Genomic DNA, 26681 nt, shown 5'->3' on the forward strand with positions numbered 1-26681 from the left:
GCACAGTGAATTAGACACACGTTAACTCCTGTGGTCACAGGCTGCTGCATATCTAATTCTGCAAACACTGTCAAAAATTGTTTCAAATATTATCCTTTTTTATTTTGACTGTATTAAATGAATAAATAAATGATGTTGAAGGAACTATGTTCCTCAAAAAAACTATGAGGTTATTCAGGCAGATTCCTTTCTGCAGTGTCCAGGTAAAACTGGAAGAAAAGCAATAACGAGAAAAGTATTTATAAAAATATATTTCACAAAGTAGGAAACAATACAGGAGTTTCTCTGGATACAGTACATGGAGTAAATAAACAAACAATAATATAGCTTCAAAACAAAGTAGAAAATTAAAATGATTTGCATGTAATATGTAGTTTTATTATACAATTGCTACTTCTAAATGGCAAGTTTGCATTACAAATTGAGTATGCTTGCAGCTTCTAGTGTTCTTTCGCTGTGTGTAAGAGCCCTGGTGCATCACTATGAATATTATAGAAAAGAAACGCTAATAACATAAGCAGTAAAATTATGTACACACTGGTTCCTGCTCTAATACAGTGGAGAACTATAAGCATGTTTTTTACTGTACTGTGTTATGTGTGGATTTCTAAAAGTCTATAGTTTAAATATTCACATGAACCAGTTTACTTCCAGCTGTTTGTGCTTGTATTAAAAACACCAGGAACTAGATTTACGATGAAGATATAAAACTGTCAAAAGTTTTCTGTGGGAAAGTTTTATTTCTGCTAGCATTCTCTTAAAATTCAGCTACTGCAAATGGATAGGTAACTGCTTTATCTGGCAACCATTTGTCATTTTTCTTTTCAAAATGTACATGTATTAAACATTCATTATATATAGAAAAAGATCTAACAGATATAATTTAGTTTTCTTCATAATCTTACTCTATAGATTACCAGGCTTAATAAATAAAAGCAGCAATGGACATCAATAAAATATTTATTTCAAAGATTAAACAAATAAATTCAATCTTTTGCAATAAAATCAGCAATTCTTTCATATAAGTACATCCCCTTTAACAGTTGTTTGTTTTTTGTTTTTTTTTACTTTCATAAGACGAAACACAGAACTGAACCTTCTTCTATAAAAAGATCCTTTTTTACAGCAAGGTTTTGTAGCCCTGCCTTTCAATCTCTGCACATTAGTAGGATTTATTACCCATCACTGGAATGGATTAAGAACATGTGAATATTTTAAGGCTTGACACAATATTTAAAGATGTATTTAGTCTGTGGTTACATGGCCAATGATACTGTATGTACAATGTATGGCCACTGCACAGTAGAAGCCAGTAGGAATTTACAATGCTGTTTCTATTCAGCATCGCTATGAAAACCAAGATATTGCTTGTAACATTTCTGTGGTGGGATCTTTGTTGGCAATGCAGAAACAAACCATTAGCTTTACACATACTGGCAGGACCTACTGTTCAACAGCAAAATCCCTGCAAGTCAATTTTCTAAGAAAGCACCGATTGCTTTTTGTTCTTTTCAATTCACTGAAGATAATCAAAGATCAAAATCCCCATATTTAGAGTGGTCAAGTGAATATCAAATATCCAAAGACTTATAGACACTCCACATACTTTACTTCACACTCCACAAGACTTAACCTCCTAACATATACTTTTTTTTGGTTCAACATTACAATGTAGTTGATTTTATAGATGATTGGCGCTAAACTTGCCTCTAAAACAAAAAGCCACATTAGTTTTAACTAACAGCAGTGGCTCTAGAATATTACATGATCATTAAGTCAACAGTGAAGAAGTTTGCTATCCCCTGTCAAGTTTCTTTGTCACTTTCTCCAACTGAGTAAAGTTCTCCAAGTCTTTTAAAGCGAGGACCCCATTCACTGAGGTAGTCAAAATTCTGATCTGAGTCTGATGTAGAGGACTCCAATGAGCTAAGGGAACCGGCCGCTGACCCTCTTCCTTCATAGCCATAAATCTGGATAGAGTCATATGGTGGAGCTGTGGGATCATTATCGGCTTCATGAAGCCTTACATTAATAAATTCATCCACATCAACACCATTAGGAACAGGTGCAAGACCCTGCCTGGGCATAAACTGAAGGTCAGGCTTAATATCCTTACGAGGCAAAAATCCATTAATTCCATCCGGATTTTGCAAAGTCGCAATGTCAAAAGCCTCTGTATCTTCTTCTCCACCTCCTTCATCATCATAGCGAATAATATTTTCCCTCACATCTTCATCATCTTTAATGATTAGAGGCTCATTCTTATGTCTTCTTAGTGTTACAAACAGCACTACAATGACTGCAAAAAGAGCATCACAGTCTGGTTAGGGAAAAAATCCAATCAAAGCACTACATGTTAAGCGCAGTTATGGAAGGTGATAGGTTGCTTTTTGTGAAAATAAGAGTCATAAAGGTATTAAAAAGCTGAAAAACCTATAACCTTACCCCTATTTGAGTGATGAAAATTTTATCAGAAGCTCTGGGTAGTTCTCTAGTTTTATCTTACAAGCTTATATCTGAAGCTCAATTTTATGTAAGAGGTAAGATTTCATATATTTCCATTTTTGAGCCTTGAATTTAGACAACAACTTTTCCCTTTGGAAAAGTTACAAACCTAGGTGAAGTAAAGCTATCATCATTCATTGAACATAGTCTATAATGATCTGCTTTATGGATGGAGTTTTCCAAAATCAGAGGGTGTTTTTCTGAAAACATAGCCCTGATGACAGCAGGAAATCAGTGTCTTTTTTTACATGTTGCAACAGACTCACGTTATTTAACTGAAAAAAAGAGTGAGACAGTAAGGGAGAAAGAAAGAGCTTAAATACATCAGTGTCAGAATCATGGACAGGTGCATAAAAATCTCTGAACTGGTTACACTGTTGTTTTTGCAGCTTTATGCTGAAATCTCAACTATAAAGTGAAGCTGCAAAGCACAGAAACAGGTCTCTTCCTTCATTGTTCTCTCCCCCACTTGATGATGTATACAAATTTTATATGTTTTATTAAGATATACAGTGTTTCTTCTATTGTAAAACTGTAATGTCTCTTATACCACTGCAATCCAGAATAAACTCATGCATCTCTTAGAATATAAAAGAAATCTATTTTCCATCAGGTATCCAATTGGATTTTCAGACTCATATTCCATACTTGTTTATTATATAACTTGTGTGTAATACTACTTGAGATTGGTACTTTGCTTTATAGGCTTTTGTTCCATTCTTAGCACAGTAGAGATGCAGTCCTGACATTAGACTGTATGTCCTTCTATGTGCCGTCTTTGCTTACTTCCAGCCACCCAGGAATCAAAAACATTTGCAACAACACACTGTGAAATGGATACATACCTAGCAGCAGAATGATGCATGCTAATATTGCAATTAGGGCTCCCATACTTAATCCTATGGGAAGTACATATGCTTCAACATTACAGGACTGGACAATACCATCGCTGCTGCAACCACAGACTCGAATGGTGAGAGTACTAGTGCTGCTCATGGGAGGATTCCCACTATCACTGATTATGATTGGCAGTAGATACACTTCTTGCTTCTGCCGGCTGAATCCACTATGCTTTGCCATTATGCTGAGAGTATTATCTGTAAAATGGAAAGTTTGCATCGTTTCAAAACATAGAATAATTGATAAACCCATGGCTTTTTCTTGATGAATTCAGAAAACACACACAAACACAAATGCACTTTGTTATACTCATTATACCAGCAGCATGTGACATACAAATCATTCCCCTTTCTGTCTGGCTGCCCGTGCCCCAGGTGAATGAGTGCACCATATGTGTTTTCTTGTGTCCTGTGGTAACCCCTCACTTTCTTCACTGTATGCATCCTTATAGATGTCCTCCCATCATGATTCATCACTGTTTCAAATCACAAAGTCATAAAAACTCAACCAGTACAAGAAAGACAAATTAAATGTTAACATAACCAAAATTTAATAAAGCATACTGATAATTTTAAACAAATGTTCCATCAATTATAAATACAAACTGCACAATATTTTGTCCTGCTATATTCTTTTTCATAATAAGCAATATAAAGACAAACAAATGAAAAGCTGAATGAGTTAGAAGTTGTAGGCCTAATTTTTGGTGATAAACATTTATCAGGCCTCGATGAAAATACAACAAACTAAACCAGACCAAATGTGTGTTCTCTGAAGGCAGTGAGCGAAAATGAGTACAAGACATTCTTACCTCTGCACCTGCATGCAGGTACTGAATTTTACAAACATATGGAGGCATCTGACTATATGGCCTCCTACCCAGACATAAAGTTACACGGCTGAACCTCTTACACTCAGATTGCAGTTCACCATCATAATGATTACAAGATGATTTTCCTTAAGCGCAATCATATAGATTCTATTGTGTACAATTGTAAGCATTACAGATTCCAGACATCTAACAACATACTACTGTCAACTCTTAATGATCCTGTGTGTGCCACGATGCTCAGATATAAATCATGATTAGTGAGCATGTCAAATATGCAAAACATTTTAATTTATTTACATACTTAAACATTCACTTTAGCTTTTACCTGCTTTATTCTGTGGAATAAAAAAAAAAGATTAATTCAGTTTTATGATTTATATGCTAAGGGAGTGCATGTTGACTTGAACTAGTTTGTTTTTTGTGTTCTTTCATCAAAAATAACACCACAAATTAATGCAAGGATTCTAACGCATGCAGAATAGGAACCTGTGTGTGTGCTACTGAGGGATCCGATGACAGTTTAAAAATCAAGCTGCACATCATATTTTAGAAAAGGAGATTGTTGCTCTTTTCATGAATATCTCTTCTCCTGTGCTACCAAAGTTAATTCTCCAAAGGTATCATGAACAAGAGTAAGCCTCTTGGTATTTTATGCAATAAAATGGGCACATGGAATCACTAAATGCCATTCCATGGAGGAAAAGAAATTACTGAGAATTATATAGTAGGCATAAGGGAGAGGAGACTTGGAAGGCAGGCATAGTTCATATGACAGATGCAACAAAGACCCTGTTCTGGAGCTTAAAGTCAAAAAAGTCTGAAGTGCCTGATAACATGTGTATGCAGACACACAGAGTGACTCGAAGCAAGCTTTGTATCTACTTTGATCTTGGTACTGGTCACTCACTTGAAAACATGAAACAGTTCAGAAACATTTCATTTTTACTAACTGTCATCACCAGGAACATCTCTGACAGCCCATGGTATTTGTGCAGCATTTATTACTGCCCCAACATAAAAGACACATGTATGCTCTAAATAGCTAGCATTCTATGAAGTACAAAAGCCAGGGAAAGATGCAGAGCAGGAAGAATGAGAAAACATTTATGAAGCAAATACTATAAAAGCTTTTTTCACACCCCAAAATAAATCAATTTTAAATGCAGTATTTTATAAGTCTTTCTTAGTAAAAAGGCAAATTAGTAAGGAATAAAGGTAGTTATAGAAATATATTGCTTACAGAATGAAGCATTACTGAACTTTATCATGTCCTGAGTCTATGTCAAGATATCAATCAGTAGATAACTTCTACAATTAATTCATTACTGCCATAAGAAAAAGGTGAAGAAAGACTATTTGGTGTTTAGGGACAATTGTAACTACAAGGGTAATTGTCTCACACAAGAGAAAGCAAGCAAGCTTGTTTTCCCATTCAGTGACTAAGAAACTGAACTTCAGGTAGGCTCCTTCTGAAGTTCGGGGTCTTTGATTTTGCAGTCCATGGTGGAATCACCTAGCTATCATTCTTACACAGCCTAGAGAGGTTCTTACTATAATTTATATTGCAGATTTTGTAATCATTTCAGCATTTTTTTCATAGCATTTAGAGTATGTAACACATGAAGATCAACCTAAAATTAACTACTTTATAAAGCAGTATAAATATGGTAACTTTGTAATACCTTTGCAGAACAAAAAGGATCCCTAATGATTTTTTTTCCAGGAGTTTTTATCTATTCAAGTTGGAAACAGTCACATCACAACTGATGGCACCTTGGAGCTAAATAAATAGCCTAGTCCTTCCCTGTGCCCTTTTTAAAATTAAAGGAAGCAGATGTGTTTACTGAAGATAAAGTTCAGGTATAAGTTCTTAAGAATTCTGACAACTCAAATAAGACCAAACTCCCCGACAACACCCAGTGTCATATGTGCTACTGTGATGCAGTGGAAAAAGTCAAGTATGTTTTAAGTTAACAACTAGCACATATTTAGAATTAAGCAAAAACTGCACTCATTCTTGGCTGAATGTGTCAGAGATTTAAGCACACATGTGTGCAAGTTAAACCACTTCCAGTGTCACACTTGATTTCTAGCTGAGCTGCAAGGAACAAAAGGAAAGGTTATGTTAGTAAAATTATATTGTAGCTAAGTTTTCCTGAATACTGGTGTAAACTCTGGTAAAGTAAGAGTGACCACCACACCTACCGGAATGTCCAAATGTACATTTTTTGTCTGATAGCATTTTTCTTCCTCTGCACCTCCGTCCCCCCTTATTTTCAAATAAAGAAAAATAAATTTATCTTTTTGTTATCGTTTGACTTTCTCCTGCAAAATTAAAAATATCTCAGCATAAGTTGCATTTTTAATCCTTTTGCTTCAACCTTTCAAAGGAGAAAAAAACCTATGTGGGGCTCAATTTCCATCTCTTTCTTTCTGATACAAATCCTACTCAGGAGTGTCACATCTGTAGTCATTTATTCAGAACTCCAGAGACTTTTACAATTATATTACGCAGTGACTTGTGCACTAGAAATTTGAATTGATACAGCCTGTTCCTTCCTGTAAACTTGGTACAGTCCTTCTCTGTCCCAGCTGGAGGAAAGGATTGATACATTGAGCCCCAGCATCCCTGCCCTTTATAGATATGCAAGAGATAAAGCACCTGCTTTAGGAAGAAATTATTAAAAAAAAAGAAGCTGCTTGTGTTGGGAACAGCTTCATATCCTCCCACCTTTCTAACACGCTCACTGCTGCTCTGCCTACTTCAAAAAATTCTAGTAAGCCAGAATCAGAGAGTAAAACAAAGTAGAAGAGTATTATAAAGAGACAAATAGAAGAGGGCAGAAAAAACAAAAGGAAGGAGGAGAGATGGAGGAAATAAGGTGCTCATTTTTGTCAATCAGTGAAGCTAGGCTGAGTATAAGTACCTTATACCAGTAATAGTTACTAATTCAAGTTCAAAAGAAATGAGGTAAAGTAAAAGATACATAAGATATTTGGGACATTTACCTGAACTATTTAAGTGTAAACAAAGTTGTAATGGCAGAACAGTCATTACTATGTAAGAAGAGATGCAAGACAAGGAGAGAAGAGAGTAACCTTTTTTTTTTAACAGATATTTTCTTCTTTTTTTCCCCTAAAAACTGTTGTGTTAGACTAAAGCTGAATTTGTTGTACCCAGAAAGAAACTGTCCATCAGAAGCAGTCATTAGCAAAAGCAAAATGAAATGACCAAATTGTTTTGCCAATGGATGGCAAGTATTCAATTTTGCCTTGGGAATTCTTTGCTATGTCCTAAAATAAATATACCTTGGTGGAGTTGTGACTCTTGAGTGAAGAACAATGACTCTCTCATTGCTATTTTAGTTGTTTCCTAGGAAAATAAATTCTAGCAGCTGATTAGCAATAAACTCAAGTTACCTGATTTTCTTTCTTCTCTCTGTGGACTTTCCCCATAGCTGACAAAACAGCAGGAATCTTCACCAGGAACAACCTACAGCACTGCTGCATGAATTAACTTGGCAGCAGGTGCTCAGCAGGAGAGGGGACAATCACTTTTCACTCATCTTTCCAATTAACCCACTGATCCTTCATTATAGCGCTGTCCAGGTTATTTATTTTTTCATGTTTCTTTTGGCAAAACAAGGAAAATTACACACAGAAAAAAAAAGAACTCCTCTCTGCTCATAAAGCTGTGAGGAAACCTGCCACAGGCAAGTTTATATATATATATATATATATATATATATATATATATATATATAGTCAGTGAGGTATATTCTATTCAGGAGGTCCTTTAACATTCTTGGTCAAAATGAGCCTCTTTGAATTCTGGCCCCTTCTAGGTGGGGAAGGGATTGAAGAAGTCCACTGAAATGCCATGGTCCTATTAAATGCCATTTAACTGATGATTAATTAAATGCCATTTAACTACTGATGGTAGTCCAGTACTAACTGGACTAGCAGCTATATTGTGTCCTGCAGGCTTAAGGAATACTGTCAGATAAGCGATCTTAATAATTGTTTAGATCACTGGATGACTCTCAGTTTCTGACGTTTGCAAGCAGATCTGCGAAACAACCATGAAAGACTGTTATAGGAGTATCTCCTTCACTTCTGGAACAAAGTAGGACAATGCAGAAAGTCTTTACAAGTTGTCCAACGTGATTTCTAGACAGAAGTAGTTTGAATAACCACAACCAAGGACATGCTTACCACAGGGCCAGCTGCTTCCTGCAGATTGCTAACAGTTCTCAAGACCCCCTAATCTCTTTTGAGGTTCTTGGATGGAAGAGTTGGGGGAAAAAAAAAAAAGAAAAAAGGAGTAAATTTAATACTAAGCAACTTTTGGATTTAGTGGACACGAATGACTTTAATGGCTTCAACATCAATCTGGATGTGAAATTATCAGGCAGGGGTCAACTTCATCTTCCCCTTTGTACAATAATGCATTTTTAAGTCAGACAATAAAATGAAAGGATAAAAGTAAAACCCAGAAGCAGTCAGTTTACATCCAAGTGTCGTTTTCTATGCACGCTTTATTGCATTTCTTTAATTCCATCATGGTCTTTAATATTTTGAGATCAGTGGACTTCCCTGCTGTGTAACCTTAAACCTACGTAGCTCTTTTGCTGTGTTTCTTTTTCTATCCTTTTTATAATGTTCTCAGAAAGATCAAATCATTAAGGACTTTGTGGTGGAAATTGTTATCTATGCTGGATGTACTTACTTATGTGAAGAAAGAATTTTAATTGGAAAATTTGCAGCTGGAAACATCAGAATGACAGAAATATATATTTCTTCATGTTTACTAAAGATACCTTTTCATGTACAGTTCTTAGTCTAAAACAGATTCTCTGTAATACTGAGTCGTCTGGCACAAATAGAAGACCACCAAGAATGTCCTTACTGGGATACTCCCTGCTTTTTTTTGATAACAAAAGACAAGGACAGCTTATTCATTTCCTTTCTCAGTTCATAAATGGTATCTATTCTTACATGAAAACTTGAAATAACTGAGTAATTAAGATATCCTCATCAAGATTTCAATCGAAACGACCAAAGTACAGGCAGGAAAAAAAAACATATGACATTCTGGGAAATGTCAGCTATATAATATTTAGCAGTCATCTGCAAATGCATTAGAAAAGAATATTCTGGAGAATGTTAAGATAGCATTTCAGCTCTTTGCATAACTAGGAATTCATGTACGTGCCTCCTGTAATACTTACTATTAAATACTGGAGGCCTTGCAATGCTGAACACAGATTTTCAAAAGATCTGTAGTATTTTTTGTTTTCTTCAAAATCCAAACCTAACAACAGAGAAATAGTGGACTATAGGGAAGTTTGCAATCCCTATTTTAGAGACTAATAGAATTATCCAAGATATGGACAACTCTACACTCCTGAGCTATAAACAATACCTTAATCATTATTCTTTGCATATTTTCTCAATAATACATACCTTTCTATGAAAGAATTTACAAATAACACATATTTAGATTGCTAGTGTCATACTGAAAACAGACCAATCAATGCAGCACAACAATTCACTATTCAGAGTTCCACATGGGATAGGTCTCTGTCAACTCAACTGTTTTGAAATCTTATTTTTATTCTCATAATCAGAAAAGCAGTGTAAAAGGATGTTCATAACCTCCTTTCTGCTTTCTGAGCTAGTACAAAAACCAGACGTGGTAACTTAAACCATAGTCCCACCAGCGTTCACCTTGTAAAAGAACACTATTCCTAGATAGGCCCTGAGCTGAAAAATGGATTTGTAGGGTTCAGACTGTGCTTAACTCCAAGTTAGAAGCCTCACTGTCTTGCTTCCATGACAATGGCATTAAATGCTTTAAGAGATACACCTGTGTTAATGTAACACAGGTTTGTTTTTTTTTTTTGTTTCTGCCACAGACTGTAAGACATTTTGAAGGAATACATGACTAAAAGGGAACAATTTTGAGTTCACAAGTTATAAATCTGCCAATCATTAGTAAATGAAAAACAATCTATTTTTTCATCAGTATTAGTGTAATAATTTTGTTTCATGAATAAATTTAGCATGTCATTTTTATTCCCATTTGCATGGGAACTCATAAATGTGTATATGCTAATATATACACAACTATGTCATGTGCAGTATTTTACACATATACTAGTTTGTCCTTCATAACTGTCTCAAACAAAATCCTGTTAAGAGTAGTTTACAAGAAAGATGGCCCTTTGCCTAATCTGTATGGTAAAGGCATAACAGTTCTATTCAAGTAGAAGGCTTATAAAATAATCTGAAAATAAAAGAGGCCACTTTTATAGTATATTTTGCCTGATTTATGATAGTCAAACCATATGGGCACTGAAGCATTCACAGGTATTCCAAACTGACCTGCTTTTCGTGAATGTCAAAAATTTGTGATGTCTTCAAAAAAGCAGATTGATGACTGCTATCAAATTTGATAGCACACATCAAGTTGAAAAGAAAAAAGTTTCTATGCTATAAAAATTCAGCTGACTGATCAAACTGTCTCTCCTGCACCATAATAAGTCACATGCCGTACTGACACATGTAATAGTGATTCACAAAACGTTCCTATGACACATTAGCCAACACTCAAATGAATTTTTGTCTTTCTAGAGACTAGGACTTTCTGGAATCCCTTAAAATACCAATAAGAACACAGGAAAACAAGTATTTCATAGGAGAAAATGTACTTATGAGGAGAAGAATTGCAAAATGTCACATATTTTTTACCATGATTATTTTTTTCTTTGCCAATATGCCTAAATAATGATAGCTTATGCCTGAAGTGAACTGCTGAATTAACTAATCAATATCAAACTAAACACATTTCCAGGTCATGTATTCCTTTGCAGAAATAAAATGTGCTGCTGGGAATTTTGAATCATGAGCAAAGTAATATTTAATCATGCATAAGAATACATCATTCTCATATGTTAAAATTTCTTGGAAAGTGAAATAATCATGTTAATACTACTCTGATGCAGAACTTGTAGTAAATAAATTCTTGATGGAATAAAAAACTCCAGACAAATTAACTGCCAAGTATGGAATAAGAATTTCCTCCTACCTTTTTCCTTTGAAAATTGTGAACTTTAGATAATAGTCTGTATAAATTCTAGTTCTATTCCTTTGGAAAAGTCTGAACTTTAGATAATTGTCTCTTAAGTATTCTAAAACTTTCCTTTGACCTTTAGTCCAGCAGAGCTGTAATCAAACATATCTATATGGTCACTTACAATCCAGCACCAACTCTTCCATTTTGTATCTGGGTTTTTTAACCCACTCAAGGAAGGGCAGAAAAGCCCTGCTGAAAAAATGACGATGTAAAGCATGCACTGACTCTGAAACAACACTAGTTTTATTGTTAACAGGATGGAGAAATAATTAGGATATTAATTACCTCTCTCTATTTTTGATTTACAGGTGCTTCAGGCAAGTCAAACCAGGAAACTGGTCTCTGGGTCTGCTACACATTTTCCACAGTTGTTTGAACTGTACCCAACAGACCTGATTTTAATCTTACCCACTCTGCTGTTGCGTCTATCTTTTCTGAGTCCCCTGATGCCATTACGATTGACACTCCCATAATCTGAAGCAAATTCAGGCCACTGAAGATGTAAGATATGCTAAAACAGCACTGGCTTTTGCCTCACATTTTTCTCTTCTGTATTCAATAAGCCATCCACAAACTTGTTTACTAATAATCACATTGCTTTGACATGCTTTACTTTATTCGGATCACATCACTACATGGCATGTGCATTGATTGTTACATCTGTAAAGTGTAAGAATTAATGCAGGTTGCCAAGCTCTAGTTTAGAAAGAGAGATGAAATGGCTGTCAAATGTGCTTAGCATTAAAAATACATTATTAACACAGCAATTTGAATAGACTGATGGATAATTTTTGAAATCTACATATTCTAGATAATTCTATTATCTTGTTACTTTAACCAAAAAGTTTCAGAAAGTAATATTATGCTTTATAATGCTTTGATAAAATAGTGGCTATATTTTGCTTTTGAACCAAGAACTTTCCATTGCTTTGTTACCAGATTCCCACAAAATGCTGCAAAGTTAAATAAATGCCCAGCCCAGAATATTCCAAAGCTTTGACATCTGTATTTCTCTTTAGGGATAATGGATTCTTACTCTTATTCTTTCTATGAATGTGTACTTACAAGTGCACTCTAGGAGAGGAAAAAAATGAAACATAGGTAACTAAGCACCTTAGGTCACTGTGAGGTGTACAGTTTTACACATTACATTGATTTGGGGTTCTCTTATGCTAAATCTCAAGCAGATTCAATTAAATTTATAGTATGCTTGGTAGATGATGGAAAAGTTCTAAGAATCCCATGCTATATTCTTCACCTTCACTTCAAACACATCCTTCGATTCTTATTTCAGGGACTTACTGCTAGGGTCTGGAAAGCTCAGAGTCTATGAAGTCAGTCATAGATGTTTGAATTGAAGCTTTCTTTCTATCATGTAAACTATGAATACTATAGTAAGAAAAATAAAACTTAAGCAGGAACTACTGTTTTTAAATGTGATGTGTTCTTGGCACTTAAGACAGTTTTGCACTAAGCAAATTCACATCCACTTTTCCATGCTACAATAATTGTCATTTCTGTTCCCATACTCTATGGAACATACGCATTCACATGGCAAGAATTTAAAACAATTTACCAGTAGAGTATATGACGGTTCTTCAAAACTGAATCTAGAATTGGACACATTAACCACTTTTAAGTTTTGTTGTAACAGTTACAGAACCAAATTCGAGCCATAACAATGTATTTCTATTATGCTATTACGTTTTTTTATAACGTTCACCTTGAAATACAGTGGCATAAAGCAGCCACCAGGCTATAAATACAACAGTCAGCATTTATTGGAATGCTGCCTATTTGTACTGGTGTTATAAAGGTCTTGTCAGCACTTCCACTACAAAATGCCAGTTTTCAGGGGTTTATAAATCTGACATAACAACTTACTATGAGAAGAAATTTAGCATATGTACTATCTGCCAAAGAGCATTGAAAATTAAAAACAATTCACACTGGCTGAAGTATTTTAAGTCATAAAATAAATTAAACAAACAAACAAACAAAAAATTATTCAACTTTTTTTTGAGCTGGTGCCACTTAAGAAGGAAACATGGCTTTGATTTTAAAAAGTACCAGATCCTGCAGTTCTAATATACACAGAATTCCCTTTAACTTCACTGAGAATAATTTCTGTGAGAGAACTGAAAGGAGTGTCATTATGCATTTTTGTAAATGTCATTGAGAGTTATATTAGCTTTTTGTAATTTGAAAGACTGAAATGCTACGGTATAAGATTGCCCCTGGGCACACAGGCAGCATCATAATGACTTTTTGAAGACATTCAGATATGCAGATTATGTATAACAATAACAATTTGTTATCATCAAGCCATTAATAGCAGTAATTTATACCTCTGCTTACACCCAAAATATACACATAATGTCTTGTTATATTCGCACCTCTCAATGAGGACATGTCTCCTATGGTGAAGACTAAAGCTCATTTGAAATGCATGGAACAGCAAAATTCATTCACAGAAGGAATTTCAGGAAGTGGAAATAGCCCAATTACCTGTCTATAGAGTGGAATAGATAGATAGTATAACGTTTTCAAATGAAACATTCCAGATACTCTTGGGAACATTTCTGCAAACCATGTGAACGTTATGTGGCCTACCCAGATTCCTGAGAATGAAATCAGAGCCACGGGAACACATGTGCACACATTTAAATTTCAAGACTAGGACATCAAGATGCTGACTTTGCTATATATGTTGCATGAAACAACACAGAGCTTGGAAAAAAGAAAAAGCCAGGGAAGGATCTCAGCATTTGAATTCTGCCTCACTGCTGAAGTAATATTACAAAGTCAGTGATTATATTGGTAAATATCTGCAAACTATAGCATCAGTTGATAAGGGGTTCTGGAGTTTTTATAGAATCACAGAATGGTTGAGATTGGAAAGGACCTTCGGAGGTCATCTGGTCTACTCCCCTGCTCAAGCACAGCTACCTAGAGCCCACAAATGTCTCCAGGCAGTTTTTGATTATCTCCAAAGAGGGCGATTCTGCAAATAGTAAAACATTTGTTAGTCACAAATGAAATATGCTTTTGACAAAGTGAAAGACATCTTATTCATCCTCTTTGTATCAAGTGGAAAAGTCATAAGGTACAAATATATAATGCATCTCCATGCTAATAGAAAACAACTTCCTTATCAAGGTAAAATTGTTTCCTGTTGTCTTCTAATTCATGATGAAGAGTCTGACAAAGTACAAATGATGCTCATAGGCAGAAGCTGCAATAAAAATATGAAGCAGGATCAGATAAAAGTATTACAAGACACCAGGCAATTCTACTGGCAAAGAAGAATGTATCTTAACATGCCAAAAGCATGATCATGAAAAAAATACTTCAGAAGAAAAAAAAAAAGATATAGTTTCTTTACTAAGAAAAAAAAAATTAAGAATATGAATTTTAGTCTAGAAAAACCTTAGCTCTTTATACAGAGTTTTGAAGCAAGTGGTTCTGACAGATAGACTGCATTGGAACTCTAAAGTTTTTAGCAAATATTTCTTTTTTTTTCTTGCATATTAGCAGAGGACAAGCACAAAGTAAGATTAAGTTGATTTGTTACAAAAAATTATTTTTCTCATTTAAGAACAGAAAAAGGCAGTACAGAGAGGGAAGTTTTAATGTTACAGGATAGATAAAGTTGATGGAGAAGGAGATGTACAGTGTAGAATCAAGTCTGAACTACCTTCACCTTTATTTACTCTTCTATCAAAGATACAACAATGCTTTAGCTACAGCTGTCATTAGACTGGGTTCCACCATTTCCTTCCCTGAGTGGCAGAATAACTTGAACATGTTTTCTAACTAGGAGTTTCAGAAAAATATGAAGAGACGCCATAAAGCACTCTTGAAAATCAGTCTTTACCAGCCCATAGAGAGCTGCTAATAGGTGCCGTTTATGTCATATGTGAGTGTCAGATAAATGTTTTAAAAGAATGTCTGCAGCGTACAGATGCACAATGACAGGCACAGTGATTAAATGATTTGTCCAAAATCATACAGGAAACCTGTAACCAAGCTATACAAAAGTATTCTGAACTATTCTGAACTCGAACAGTTTCTTAACCAAAACTTCTGTAGACTACTCTTAGATCACAAGTTCTTAATCTCTATTAGGGTGAACATTGTATAACTTACAGAAGGGTCATATAAGAGATGAAAATGTTATAGAAAGTGACATGACAGAGTTAAGCAAGGTTAGGGATCGATAGGTTCAAAAAGGTTACATGAAACATTTTTATCTTATTTTTTATTATTACCTATAACCTAGATTTTAGCTTTAAATTTAGGTTAGACTGAACGAAAGTTTCCTAGCAAAACACAAACCAACCCCAAAAGTTCTGTTTTTCTGAAAGCAATGTGAAACTACTATGTCATTTATTACATTCTAAAAAGTAAAGAGAATAAAAAAGTCAGTGATCAGGTTCAAGACAGTCCATCGTTTTGCAGAACACAGCAGAGTACTTTCATCAACATTCAGTGATTATGATTGAAGCTTCTTTTTAGGTTTGTGACTGCAATACCTAACTCCATTCAAACCTCCACTTGATAAGACTTTATTCCTGACTTATTATAGGATCAGATGCAGTAAACAAAAATTAGTACAGTGTTAAAGTTACTGCTCAAGAATGTACATAGCCCTTAGCCTACAGCAAAAATGAAGTTTGGTTACTTGAGCCCACAGTTTAGGCCAAACTGGGGCGATCTGACTTTGCTATCTTAATATGGGCAGACAGCTATCATTGCTTTGCTGATTCACTGTAACCTCACTATGTGTCCATCCATGTTACCTTTGAGAACCCTGCAAGCTCTCCCTCGTCAACACCATCAGGCAGACATCTGGTCCTTTTCTTGAAGTTCTTCTATTTATCTCTGCCTAACAAGCTGGGTTATTATCTCACTTCAAACAGGGGCCTATCTTCAGTCCCTCTATAATCAGCACTGATTACTAAGTATGCATATCCTATAATTTTAGGATATGCAAACTCTCTCTGGACTAGACAGGTCAACTTATGCATTTCATTTACTTTCTGCACTTGGCTCAGTATGCAAGATCTTTGTATTCAGTAAAATAATGTACTTTTTCTTTTCTGCCCTCTGAATGGACTGCCTTCTAGGCATATTTATTATACAAATACTAAATACTAATAATTACATAAATATACAAGTAATTACTGGATGCTTGCCAAATAGAATAGATCCTAATTAGATAGAATTAACTAAAGAATAACAAAGTGACTCATTTTACAACACCACCACCCATGCAAATTACAAAATCAGAAGTTGATTTTGTAGGGAAAATATCCTAAGAAGTGGTACAAAACACCCCATCCAACTGAATTCAAGCTTTGTCTCCCCTGTTCTTCAAAGCTTGCTGTGCGAAGCTCTGGTCAAAATGAATATAAAAATCATATTTCCTTCAGGGTATCACTGCTGTATCTGCTCTTGCCAGAGAAATGCAGCCCATTCTTGAACAGTCATGTCCTTAGAAGTAGTAAGGAGGAAATTAAAGTGTATGGAATAAATGTGACCACAGGACAATGTATAGACATAGAATTCATATAATCATCAATGTAATGGCCACCTCTTTAATTACTTTCTTTCCTGTACGCCACTTGGGTAGCTGGTTCAAAACAAGATGCAAATTGGAACATGATCTTTGTCTTTTTAATTCACATTATAATGTCAGTTGTGTAATAGTTTATCAGATAAGCCTTGAGGCTAAGTGTGAAAAATTAATACCTTCTGTTTTAATAGAGGAACCATGTGCAAATAGGCTGTATATTTTATGTCTGTTATAATGACAAAGGGAGATTTTTACTAACCAAAGGAAAAATTAACAGCTAATATGTGATGATTCCTGCTTATATAATTTTCATTTTTAGCCTGTTGAGTTTCTTCCACTAGCAGAAGACTGTTGATGTTCTAATCTTTGCTACAACTGAAACTTTAAAATGGGACTCCTATCTAGTTTCTCATTAATTGACAAAATAAAAGTACAATAATAGCATCTAATAAATTGGTATTCCTTCTCAAAAGCCTGTATTTAGAACATGATAAGACAAAGAAACAATACATAATGAAAGCAACCAATGAATTTACAGGGTGCAAAAAAAGGGAAGAAAACCAGTCTTGGGCTGTAATTACTGAAGAGGTAATTAGAGAGAAAATCCAAATATTCAAACCAAAATCTACAATGAGGTGAAAACAGAGGGGAACTTCCTAAGACGCAGTATGTCTTTATCAGGTAATAGACTGAGATGGTAAAAAGGTAGAGGCCCTGCCAGAACCTTCAGCTCTAGGACATCATTCCTCCTACTCAGTGAATTAGATCCATTGACAAGAAATCAGATATACTGAGGGCATTGTCTGTGAACACTTCCACTATGGGAATTGTGTCTTGCAGAAAACCTGGAGGGGTTAGATCCATCCATTCCACAATTTGCTAACCAAATTGTTTTCCTGTTTTTTTTCCAAAACTTTTATCCCTTACTTATTCTTTTAAAGTCTTGGCAGTGTTACTCTTTTTTCTTTAGTTTTATTATAAAAGTAAAGAATCTGGAAAAAGAGAAGTATGTTACACTGAGCATGATGAAGCTCCTACAGCAGGAAAATTCACAGCTGTCCAATCCATCTCCTCATCGTGAATAAGCAGTGTTGTACATATGGTGCACAACACTGACCTCAGATCTTTTTCACTCAGATTGCATCTGGTTCTTAATTAGTTTGATTTATAAAATTAAACATAATTGACGCCTTGGCAACATTATGTTGCTAGCAGCAAAAATAATAAATTAAGAATGAGTGAAATAAAAGTCTCTTTTGTCATGTATGCATAATGGCATGCTGCATATATACAGTATTATCCTGGATTTCATCACTGACATTTAAAGTCATTTTGGGCTTGGTCATATTTACTTGAGTGTCTTGAAACAGCAATGTATTTGTGATTGATTCATGTGACTGAAAATAAAAGGCACTCTATGCAAGGATGTGATGCTGTGGAAATTAGTCTAATTTTCCAATGTGCATATGCAACTCTCAGACAGAAAGTCTACTTTTGTGAGGCTTGGAAAGAAGCTGTCACAGAGCTAAGCTAAAACAGGACTGAAAGGTTAAAAGCATTTGGAACAGGAGTGCTCTCAGAGAAACATTTTGTCAGCTACAAAACTATAAAAAGTACAGACGTGCTGGGGAACACAGAAGAGTTGAAGAAGAGCCTAAAGATGCCTAAAGAGGACAATCAGCTTACCAGATAGCCCCCTCCTTGCTGGTTCACTCATCAGGTTGGCCTGTCCAGTCGAATGAAGACTTGATGGATCACATCTGGCTTAGGGCGAAGGAGAGAGAGAATCTGTCTGGAGCCCTGTATCCTGAATACAGGAGAGGAGTGAGTAAGGTTTCAGATTGATAGAATAGACAGAATGGTCAGTGTGGAGGAGCTTGGTAGAGGAGCTAGCCCTTGAAGTGCTGATTCTATTTTTCTGACATTCAGTTTCAGCTAGAGCAGCTATATGCACCAAGAAGTATTCATCTCTATAGCCCATCGAAGTGGTGAAAAGCACATAACCATTGTAAAGATGTAGAACATCCACATAGGGCTTAAAAGTATGCTTGTAGAGGAACTGCACTTAGTCTTCACCTACTTTGTAGTTCTAATTAGAAGGGAGTCCAGAAAGAACAGTGATCTGCATGCAAGAAGAAAGATGAGAGAGACAGCAGAAGCAGGTGTCAGTGAAGGAAGTGGCACACAACGAACTGGAGTGTAAAAATGCTGGTCTCCCATCTACATTAATATAACCTTCCCTTCAGAAAATAACATCGTGTCCTTCTATGCCAGGGAAGCTGTTTTAAATCGCACTTGATATTCAACATCAAGTTAAAACAGGACACTGGGGAATAACAGAATGTAGTCAATAGTGATGATAGTAAAGAAAGAAGGGGGAAAGAAAGCAAAAAGCTATCAGGCATGAAAGGTGTATACTGAGAATATTTTCACTGGCATTCTCAGGCTAGATGGCACTAACCCTACTGTAACCATGGAAAAGTGCAACCTTGCTAGGACAGCAAAATGGCATAGTAGAAAGGAGTTGAATATATTACTTCAACTGTAATGTGAAATCCCACAGTGGAAATGGAAATGCATTCAGTGCCTGGAAAGACAGAACTCTGGAGCACTACTGGAGTGTATTAGAGTCCCTTGGTAATGTTATCATTAACTTTAAATTCTACCAGTGTTCTAGAATTTGAGAATAGTCTAAAGATCTCTAGACTGATTTCCACCTCTGCCACTTATCACTTTATCGCTAGCAGAAAGGGCTCATGTTTCTGAGTCTTTAGACACAGTCTGTTACTTCACAGGATGACATTACATCTTTGAATTGTCAGATATGTAAATGAGAAAACTGATTACTTTTCCTGCTACAAAGAATGATCTAACATAGTTTCCGATCCAAAGCAGTTTCAATCAGGTCAATCTTCTAAGGAGTAAGGATGAAGGAACCTTAGTGTAATAAACAAGGAACTGCATTTCCCCTGTTATAAAATCAAATTATTTCAGGGACTTGACACCAGCTAATGCACAATGGCTCACTTCAGGAAAAGTATTTGCACTGGCTGAATACCACTTTTTGCATATTAATCAAGTAAGAGCTTGAATCTGTCCTTTCCCTTTTCAGGCCATGCTATCTCTGCCTGCCTGCTCCAATAGTGAGGGAGCTGAGGTAGCAGAGTGTACTTCTATCACCACACAGACAAATCATAATTCTTACAGGCTTTCCAGCACACAGACCAAGATACACTTGAGACATTACTTGTAGAAATGGGCTCTGACCCAGCAATGTAGTATAACTTGCAGATCATAAATAGAATGTGGTAGTTCAGGCCTGTAAATCACATTTTGGTTTTAAGTGAAAAAGGTAAGTATTCATCCAAAAAACAATTAAGAGTTTTCTGAAATATGATTTCATGTCAGAATAGGCTAAATTCACAAAACTAAAATGTTTATTAGAAGCTTAAATGCCTTAACTATCAGATGATTTGTCTTGATAAAACTTAGACCTTTCTACTCAGAAAGCATCCTTATATTTTCTTGCTTAAACTTCTATAACTTACAATTTATAACACTGCTTATATTGTAAAAAGAGAACTTCATGAACAAAATCTTTCAGCCACCAAAAAAGGAATATTTCAATGATTTTTATATTAACAATTTTATTATTAACTATATTATTCATTAAAAAATCAATAATCTGAGGCTGTTCTGATATCCTCAGTTTATAAAAATGTTGAACTTTAAAGAGCTCCAGTTTTAATGCCATGCTGAGAAAAAAAGACTGATAGTATGATATTTATAATACATTTGTTCACATTATGAACCCTCCTGGAGAAACATGACGTGTACCTGTGGATGGTAGATACAGGCACAGAAGTGCCAGATCATAGGTTAGTTTGTGTTTGCTGTTTTTTAATACATTGGAACCATTTATTTTTAACTCTCTACTGCTTTCACACTGAATGCACCTCACAATGCAAATATTACCTGTGATTTCTGGTGACAAAACTATGCCTTTTAAGAGAGAAGTTGAACAACGCTCTTTCCTAGATTATGCAGCATATTCTTTTACGATTTTAGATGCAGTCTTCTAGATGTTATTCCATATGACTAATATTCAAAGACATGGTAGAAAAATATTTACTTATAGGCTGAAAGACACATTTCTGACCAAACCACTTAATTTTAATTTTACTTTTCAAGAAAACCACTCAGAAGGAAGTGATTTGGTAGGTTTTAGAGTTGTATTTTGAAAGCCTAATTATTGATCTAGAAAAGGAATGAGGATGCTAATTAAACACATTAGAAATATATAAGCTTTCCCTCAAGAACTGCCATTGTGAAACACACTCTGGCACAGATGCCAGCCATGAAGTTTCCAATGCTCTTGAAAGATTGCATGAAACTGCAAAAATGAGGATTTACTGTTCAAATCTAAGGGACCATATTGGGTGCTGTTACTCTAGGTGTTCATTGTACATCCATCAAGAAATGGTGGGTTTAATGATGTCCTTGCTAAGGCAATTTGTACCTGAGGTCAGTGGGTTAACTTTGAAATTGGGCAAAGTGGAAGGAGGGCAATGAAATAGCAGTGCCACCTCTTAGCTCTCTGAGCTGTGTATGTGGAAAGAAAAGTCAATCAAAAACACAGAAGGAGGTTTAGATGGCAGCTGAGACAATGGCAGAGAGACTTACCGAGAAATGCCAAAAGATGCTGGTTCAGGGAAAGAAACTCATTTTAACGCGAGAGTTACTCTTGTGAGAAAAAAAGACTCACCCTCCAAGTAGGCATTTGACAGATGCTGCTAAAATATTTTCAGGAAAAAGATATGAAAAAAAATCTAGGTTTTATTACATTAAAAACACAGTGAAACAGAAGTACTTTTAAAAAAGTACTGATAATTTCTTTTTATTATTTGGGATATTGAAAAGAGATGTGCATGTAATTGTCTTCTTCAGCTATTTTTGAAGTAGTTTAGAAATAGTTATTAATGGTAAAGGGGTGATAAATAGGAAATATTTTAAAATAAGATGTGCAATAGTATACAAAGGCAAACGAGTCAGTTAGTGATTGAAGCGATTATACCAGACTATTTCCTTTTAAATGCATGACACATTGCCTACACCTTCAAGGCAGCACAATGAGGATATAAGTGATAGATTAAACTTGCTAGATGGGAAGAACAAAAGAAATGGACATTTAAACCTGAACACTCTTGGAGCTGTTATAGGTATCATAGGTATAGTAGACAATGCATGGCTGAGAATAAATATTAAGTTCATTATAAAGAACCAGCAGAACAGTCCATTACTAAAGTACATATCCATTTAAAAAGAAAACCCCAATCCCACTGTTTACTATGCATTCACTAAAATCAGTTTGGCTCAAATTCAGAGCTCAGCTCACCACGCAGACATTGAGTATTTTGGGGAAAGGGGAAGCTGATTATTTATAAGGCCATTGGACTTCTGCAGGAATACACACCACAAGATGGTTTCCTTAACCCAAAGATAAGGCCTGCCCATGTTCCAAGCAACCCTGTAATTGCTCCTACTACATAAGTCCTAGTGAGAGTAGTAATATCCCACTCATACAGTGGAGGTGCACCATTTCTTCTGCCAGAAGAGATACTGCATGCAAAGGCACTCTAGAATATTTGGGTTGGGTTTTGTTCCATTAGAAAGTAGAATTTGTCATACGAAAAATGGAATAGCAGATATCCTTTGGGAAAAACTTGAATTCTCTTTATGGCAAGATGTATTTGCTAGTTTTTGAAAGTAAAAATTGCATTGGCAGCATATAAAAATGTTTACATCTGTGAAAATGCTTTTATCACAAAATTCTGTTTGCACTTGAACAACCTAAGGAAACCATGAGAACATTAGGAATTCACTGCTGAAAACAGGTATTTCTGTAAGCATATTGTTTGGGATGCAGGAGATAATCCAGATACTGGCATTAGAATTTAGGTAACGCTTTGTGAAGACAACTCACCGGAAAAAAGATTGTCAACAAATGCTAATTCCATTTCCAAAGGTCCCATTTCATTTTGCTGATGCCACGACAGTACAAAATACTTATCAGTAGTCTAAATTCCTGTCAGTTTTTTTTTCATTTCTTGTAATCCTACAGCTTTTTGGGAGGGTTAATTTGATTCAGCTAAGGAATATACAAACATATTGCTAGAGTGTACTGACACTCATCCAAACATGAGATGTTTTCTTTGGAAGTTTTAAGGGCTTTTCGGTTTGAAGTTTTCAGGCACACTGCACATAACATCTACTTTCATTTTTTTCCCGTTTTTGCTCCCATGCAGGAACCCAGCATGAAGATATGTGAAAAATAAGTGACCAGAGAGTCAGTCTATATGAGTTTATGCAGTCAAGGATTTGTTATGTCACAGGTTTAGTCACCAGGACTAACACTGAGAACATGTTTTTTACTTTGCATTAATTTCTTATATTTTTATTACATAATTTTATTATTTCTGTTGTGAAGGTGTGAAGGTGTAAAGGTTCTAAATGAGCAGCACTCCTTGCATTAACAGCTTGAGAGAGTAGGATTGCTTTACTTCAGATTATCAGTAGCTGCCCATTCAGCTAAGGCACAAATCCTAAGGAAAACTACTCAGTAACTGACAGTTTTGCTCAGAAAAGGAGATATAAGAAGTAAAGAATGCTAAGAAATGATCTACTGACTTTCAGTGAGATGTATAATGACATTCAAATACACATTTTTGCATTATTTACATCAGAAAGGCACTACAGCCTCTGCAGTTTGGGGCATCTTGTGTACAGAAGGGGTTGTAAATATGCAAATTCAACAGACCAAACAAATAAAGGATACTGATGTATCATTTCAAGGAACAGATACTACTATGATCACAGAATATATCATATATATATAGTTATATAGAAATATATATATAATTAAACTATATATTTTATGTATATATAGTTATATAGAAATTAAGTAATTTCTGTAATACATACTACAGTCCTAGGAGAAGTGGAGGTTTTTTTTGTGATTTCTGACGAAGATACACTGCTGCGTCACTCAGTTAAACATATTGGGCAATAAAAACATAGCCCATCATAGCATTTGTAGTGTATTCGGGCAGCACAGCTAATTACTGAAGTATCATATGAACTTGCTTTAGGGCAATCTGGAAAGTTTGAACAATAGGATTAGCCTGCAGGCAACAAACAAAAATAATTAATGGTTATGCTTTTGTTCCATACAGAAAGAGAAAATTCAAGAATATGTGCATCATATACTTTTTAGCATGAGGGACAGAAACAGAGCACCATAGCTTTCTTCCGATGGCATATGCCAAACTGCACTGTTTGCACAGTACACACACACACACACACACAGACAGTATGCTAGAGATTGGAAGGGACCTCAAAAGATCATCTAGTCCAATCCCCCTGCTGGAGCAGGAGCACCTAGATAATGTGACACAGGAATGTGTCCAGACGATGCCAGATAAAGTCATTACTTCATGAAGGAGGAAGTGATTGCCAAATGCCACAGTGTTACCCGAAGCACAAAAGAAGACTCCAAAAGGCTAGTATCATTTTGCCGAAGCTCTTGAGGAGGGGTACTTTTATCTCTACACTTGAGAGAATTTTGGAGAAATGCAAGATGAAAATAAAAAATTACTAATTCTAACAACAAAAAACAAAATGGGTTTTTAGATTAGGTTTCCTGAGAAAAATGCAATCCATTTATAATATCCACAGTTGGTTAGGATAGCACTTCTTCACAAGCCATCAAGTCAGTCTCTCCCACCTTGAAGAATTTGACAAGGCCAAGAATATGGGAGAAAGTTGAGCCTGAGGTCACAGTCATGAAAGTGCCAAGGATTTTGCCCACCAATATGAGGAAATATTTTTCTGTTCCAAGCCTAAGTGGGCTGTGCACTGATCTGACCCTCAGCAACAGAGTTCTCCAGAAATGAGAGTAGGGTTTGTTACAGGAATTTTCTTATATTGCCTCTATTAATCATATCAAGCTAGCATTTGGACTGCCCAGACACTCACAGTACAACTAAGAAGAAATTTGACTTCTGAGTTTTGTTTTTTAGGCATATTGGAGATTTTTCAACAAGAATAATCACTCACGCTTACCTAGCAGACATATGCCAGACAAAGTCATAGTCAAGTTCATTGTTTAAGTGCCATAACTAAATAAAGACTTACTAAAGATTTATGATGTTTAAATGACATGAAACCTCACCTCAACCAAATTATACTCTGATTTTGGCTTTGACCACGAGTATTTGCTTCCTGTGGGAGATCATGTTCTAGCACCAACCATGGGCTGCATCCCTGGCTGAGCAATCCTGACAGAAAAAGATGGCACGCATAGCTGGAATTTCATTCTTGGATACTGAAAGATTAAATCAGGAAAGTCTCTTCAAGTAGATTCTTATTTCAAGAGATTTCCATTGGTTGTTTTAGGAGGATTTACACATTTAACTGATTCAAATGCATTAAAACCTGTAAAACCAAGTGGCAATGTTGTAACAAAACTGGACTAATTTTCCAAAACCATGCTTTTATAAAGTTTCTTCACTCCCACTCATAGCAGTAATTATGCCATTAGCTGTGACTAGGAGGACGAGTGGGTCTCAAATGGGTAGCAGACTGGAAGGAGAGGACTAACTAGTGATGTAAGATAAGCATTTAAATATGAAGGAAGAGAAGTGATAATACCTCTTTTACTTCATCATTCTGTGCAACCCAAACTACCTCACATTTAGGATGCTTAATTCAGTTTGTCTTACACTACTGATGATTATCAAATGCATTTTGGAGAGGTTTGTTATATCTTCTCCTGTAAGTGCAGAAAACATGCAGAGACTTATTTCCTATGTGTAAGTACAAATGCAAGTAGAGACACACTTTGTGAATGCTGTAAGAGAAAAACATATCTAATGAAAGGAAAACTTCATTATCTATTTAAGCTGATTTAAGAATTAAGGTTTTTATGGTATAATTAAATGAAATGCTGCCATCATTCTTCTTGGTTGGAACAGCTACAATAAAAAATGAAAACGGCATTTTCTTTTTATTTGACATTTCATGCATTACTTTTACACTCATGCACATACATCTCAGATACATCTTCCTATTAGTAATAGATTAAGTAGGGATTGCCTTCAACATAATTTTAAGTAAGAGAAATAAGAGACTGAATTTGACTAAAATGCCTGACAGGGTAGTGTTACATAAAAAAGAAAAAGAAGCCAAGATGAAAAAATTTTGCTGAATATTCAAGTACAAACACATAAATAACTATTTATAGCATTCTTGTGATCATTCTCACAGGTCATCTTTCTCACATGACCTTCAAATACTTGCGTGCCAAACAAAAGGATCACTGTAAATTTATTGCTCAACAATATTAAATGTGTCCTTTTTTTCCATCACACATGTAATTCCACTTCTAAGGTACTACAGAATGACATTTTGCCCTTCCAGAAGTGCTCTAAAGCACAGTGTCACAGTGTCCTTCTGGGCTTTTCTGGTCATATTTCTCTTTCCAGTAGAAGTGCCTAACTGAAATACTTTGGAATCTTTATACACACAACAAATAGGCTTAAATGGTGTTTCCTTTGGTGGATTTAGTAGATACTTAATTTTATATTCCCATCTATATCCAGTCAACATAGGATCAACATTTTTTTATCAACATAATTTCAGATTTTCACTTAATAGCATATCTCTGGAAT

At 35.4% G+C, this 26681-nt stretch overlaps 1 protein-coding gene across 3 annotated transcripts in view; it reads right to left on the minus strand.

Annotated features, from left to right (window-relative positions):
* Window positions 1-236: 236 nt before the first annotated feature.
* The window catches only part of CDH8 (cadherin 8), a 153914-nt gene continuing 127469 nt past the window's right edge, over window positions 237-26681 (minus strand). Inside the window, exons 2-4 of one of the 3 annotated variants that reach the window (XM_057407420.1) lie at window positions 18640-18760; window positions 3351-3602; window positions 237-2299 (exon numbers count right to left, since the gene is read on the minus strand). In XM_057407420.1, coding sequence (XP_057263403.1) covers window positions 1806-2299; window positions 3351-3602; window positions 18640-18670 — 777 coding nt within the window. In that variant the 5' untranslated portion in view covers window positions 18671-18760 and the 3' untranslated portion in view covers window positions 237-1805. Of the gene's footprint in view, window positions 2300-3350; window positions 3603-18639; window positions 18761-26681 lie in introns of those variants that run through there. The other 2 variants (XM_057407419.1, XR_008971958.1) reach the window with 2 other exon arrangements.

The sequence above is a fragment of the Pezoporus wallicus genome, unplaced genomic scaffold, assembly GCF_028554395.1.
Source record: "Pezoporus wallicus isolate ANWC-B61680 ecotype Strahan unplaced genomic scaffold, APGP_CSIRO_Pwel_v1 contig_7331, whole genome shotgun sequence".
Lineage (NCBI taxonomy): Eukaryota > Metazoa > Chordata > Aves > Psittaciformes > Psittacidae > Pezoporus > Pezoporus wallicus.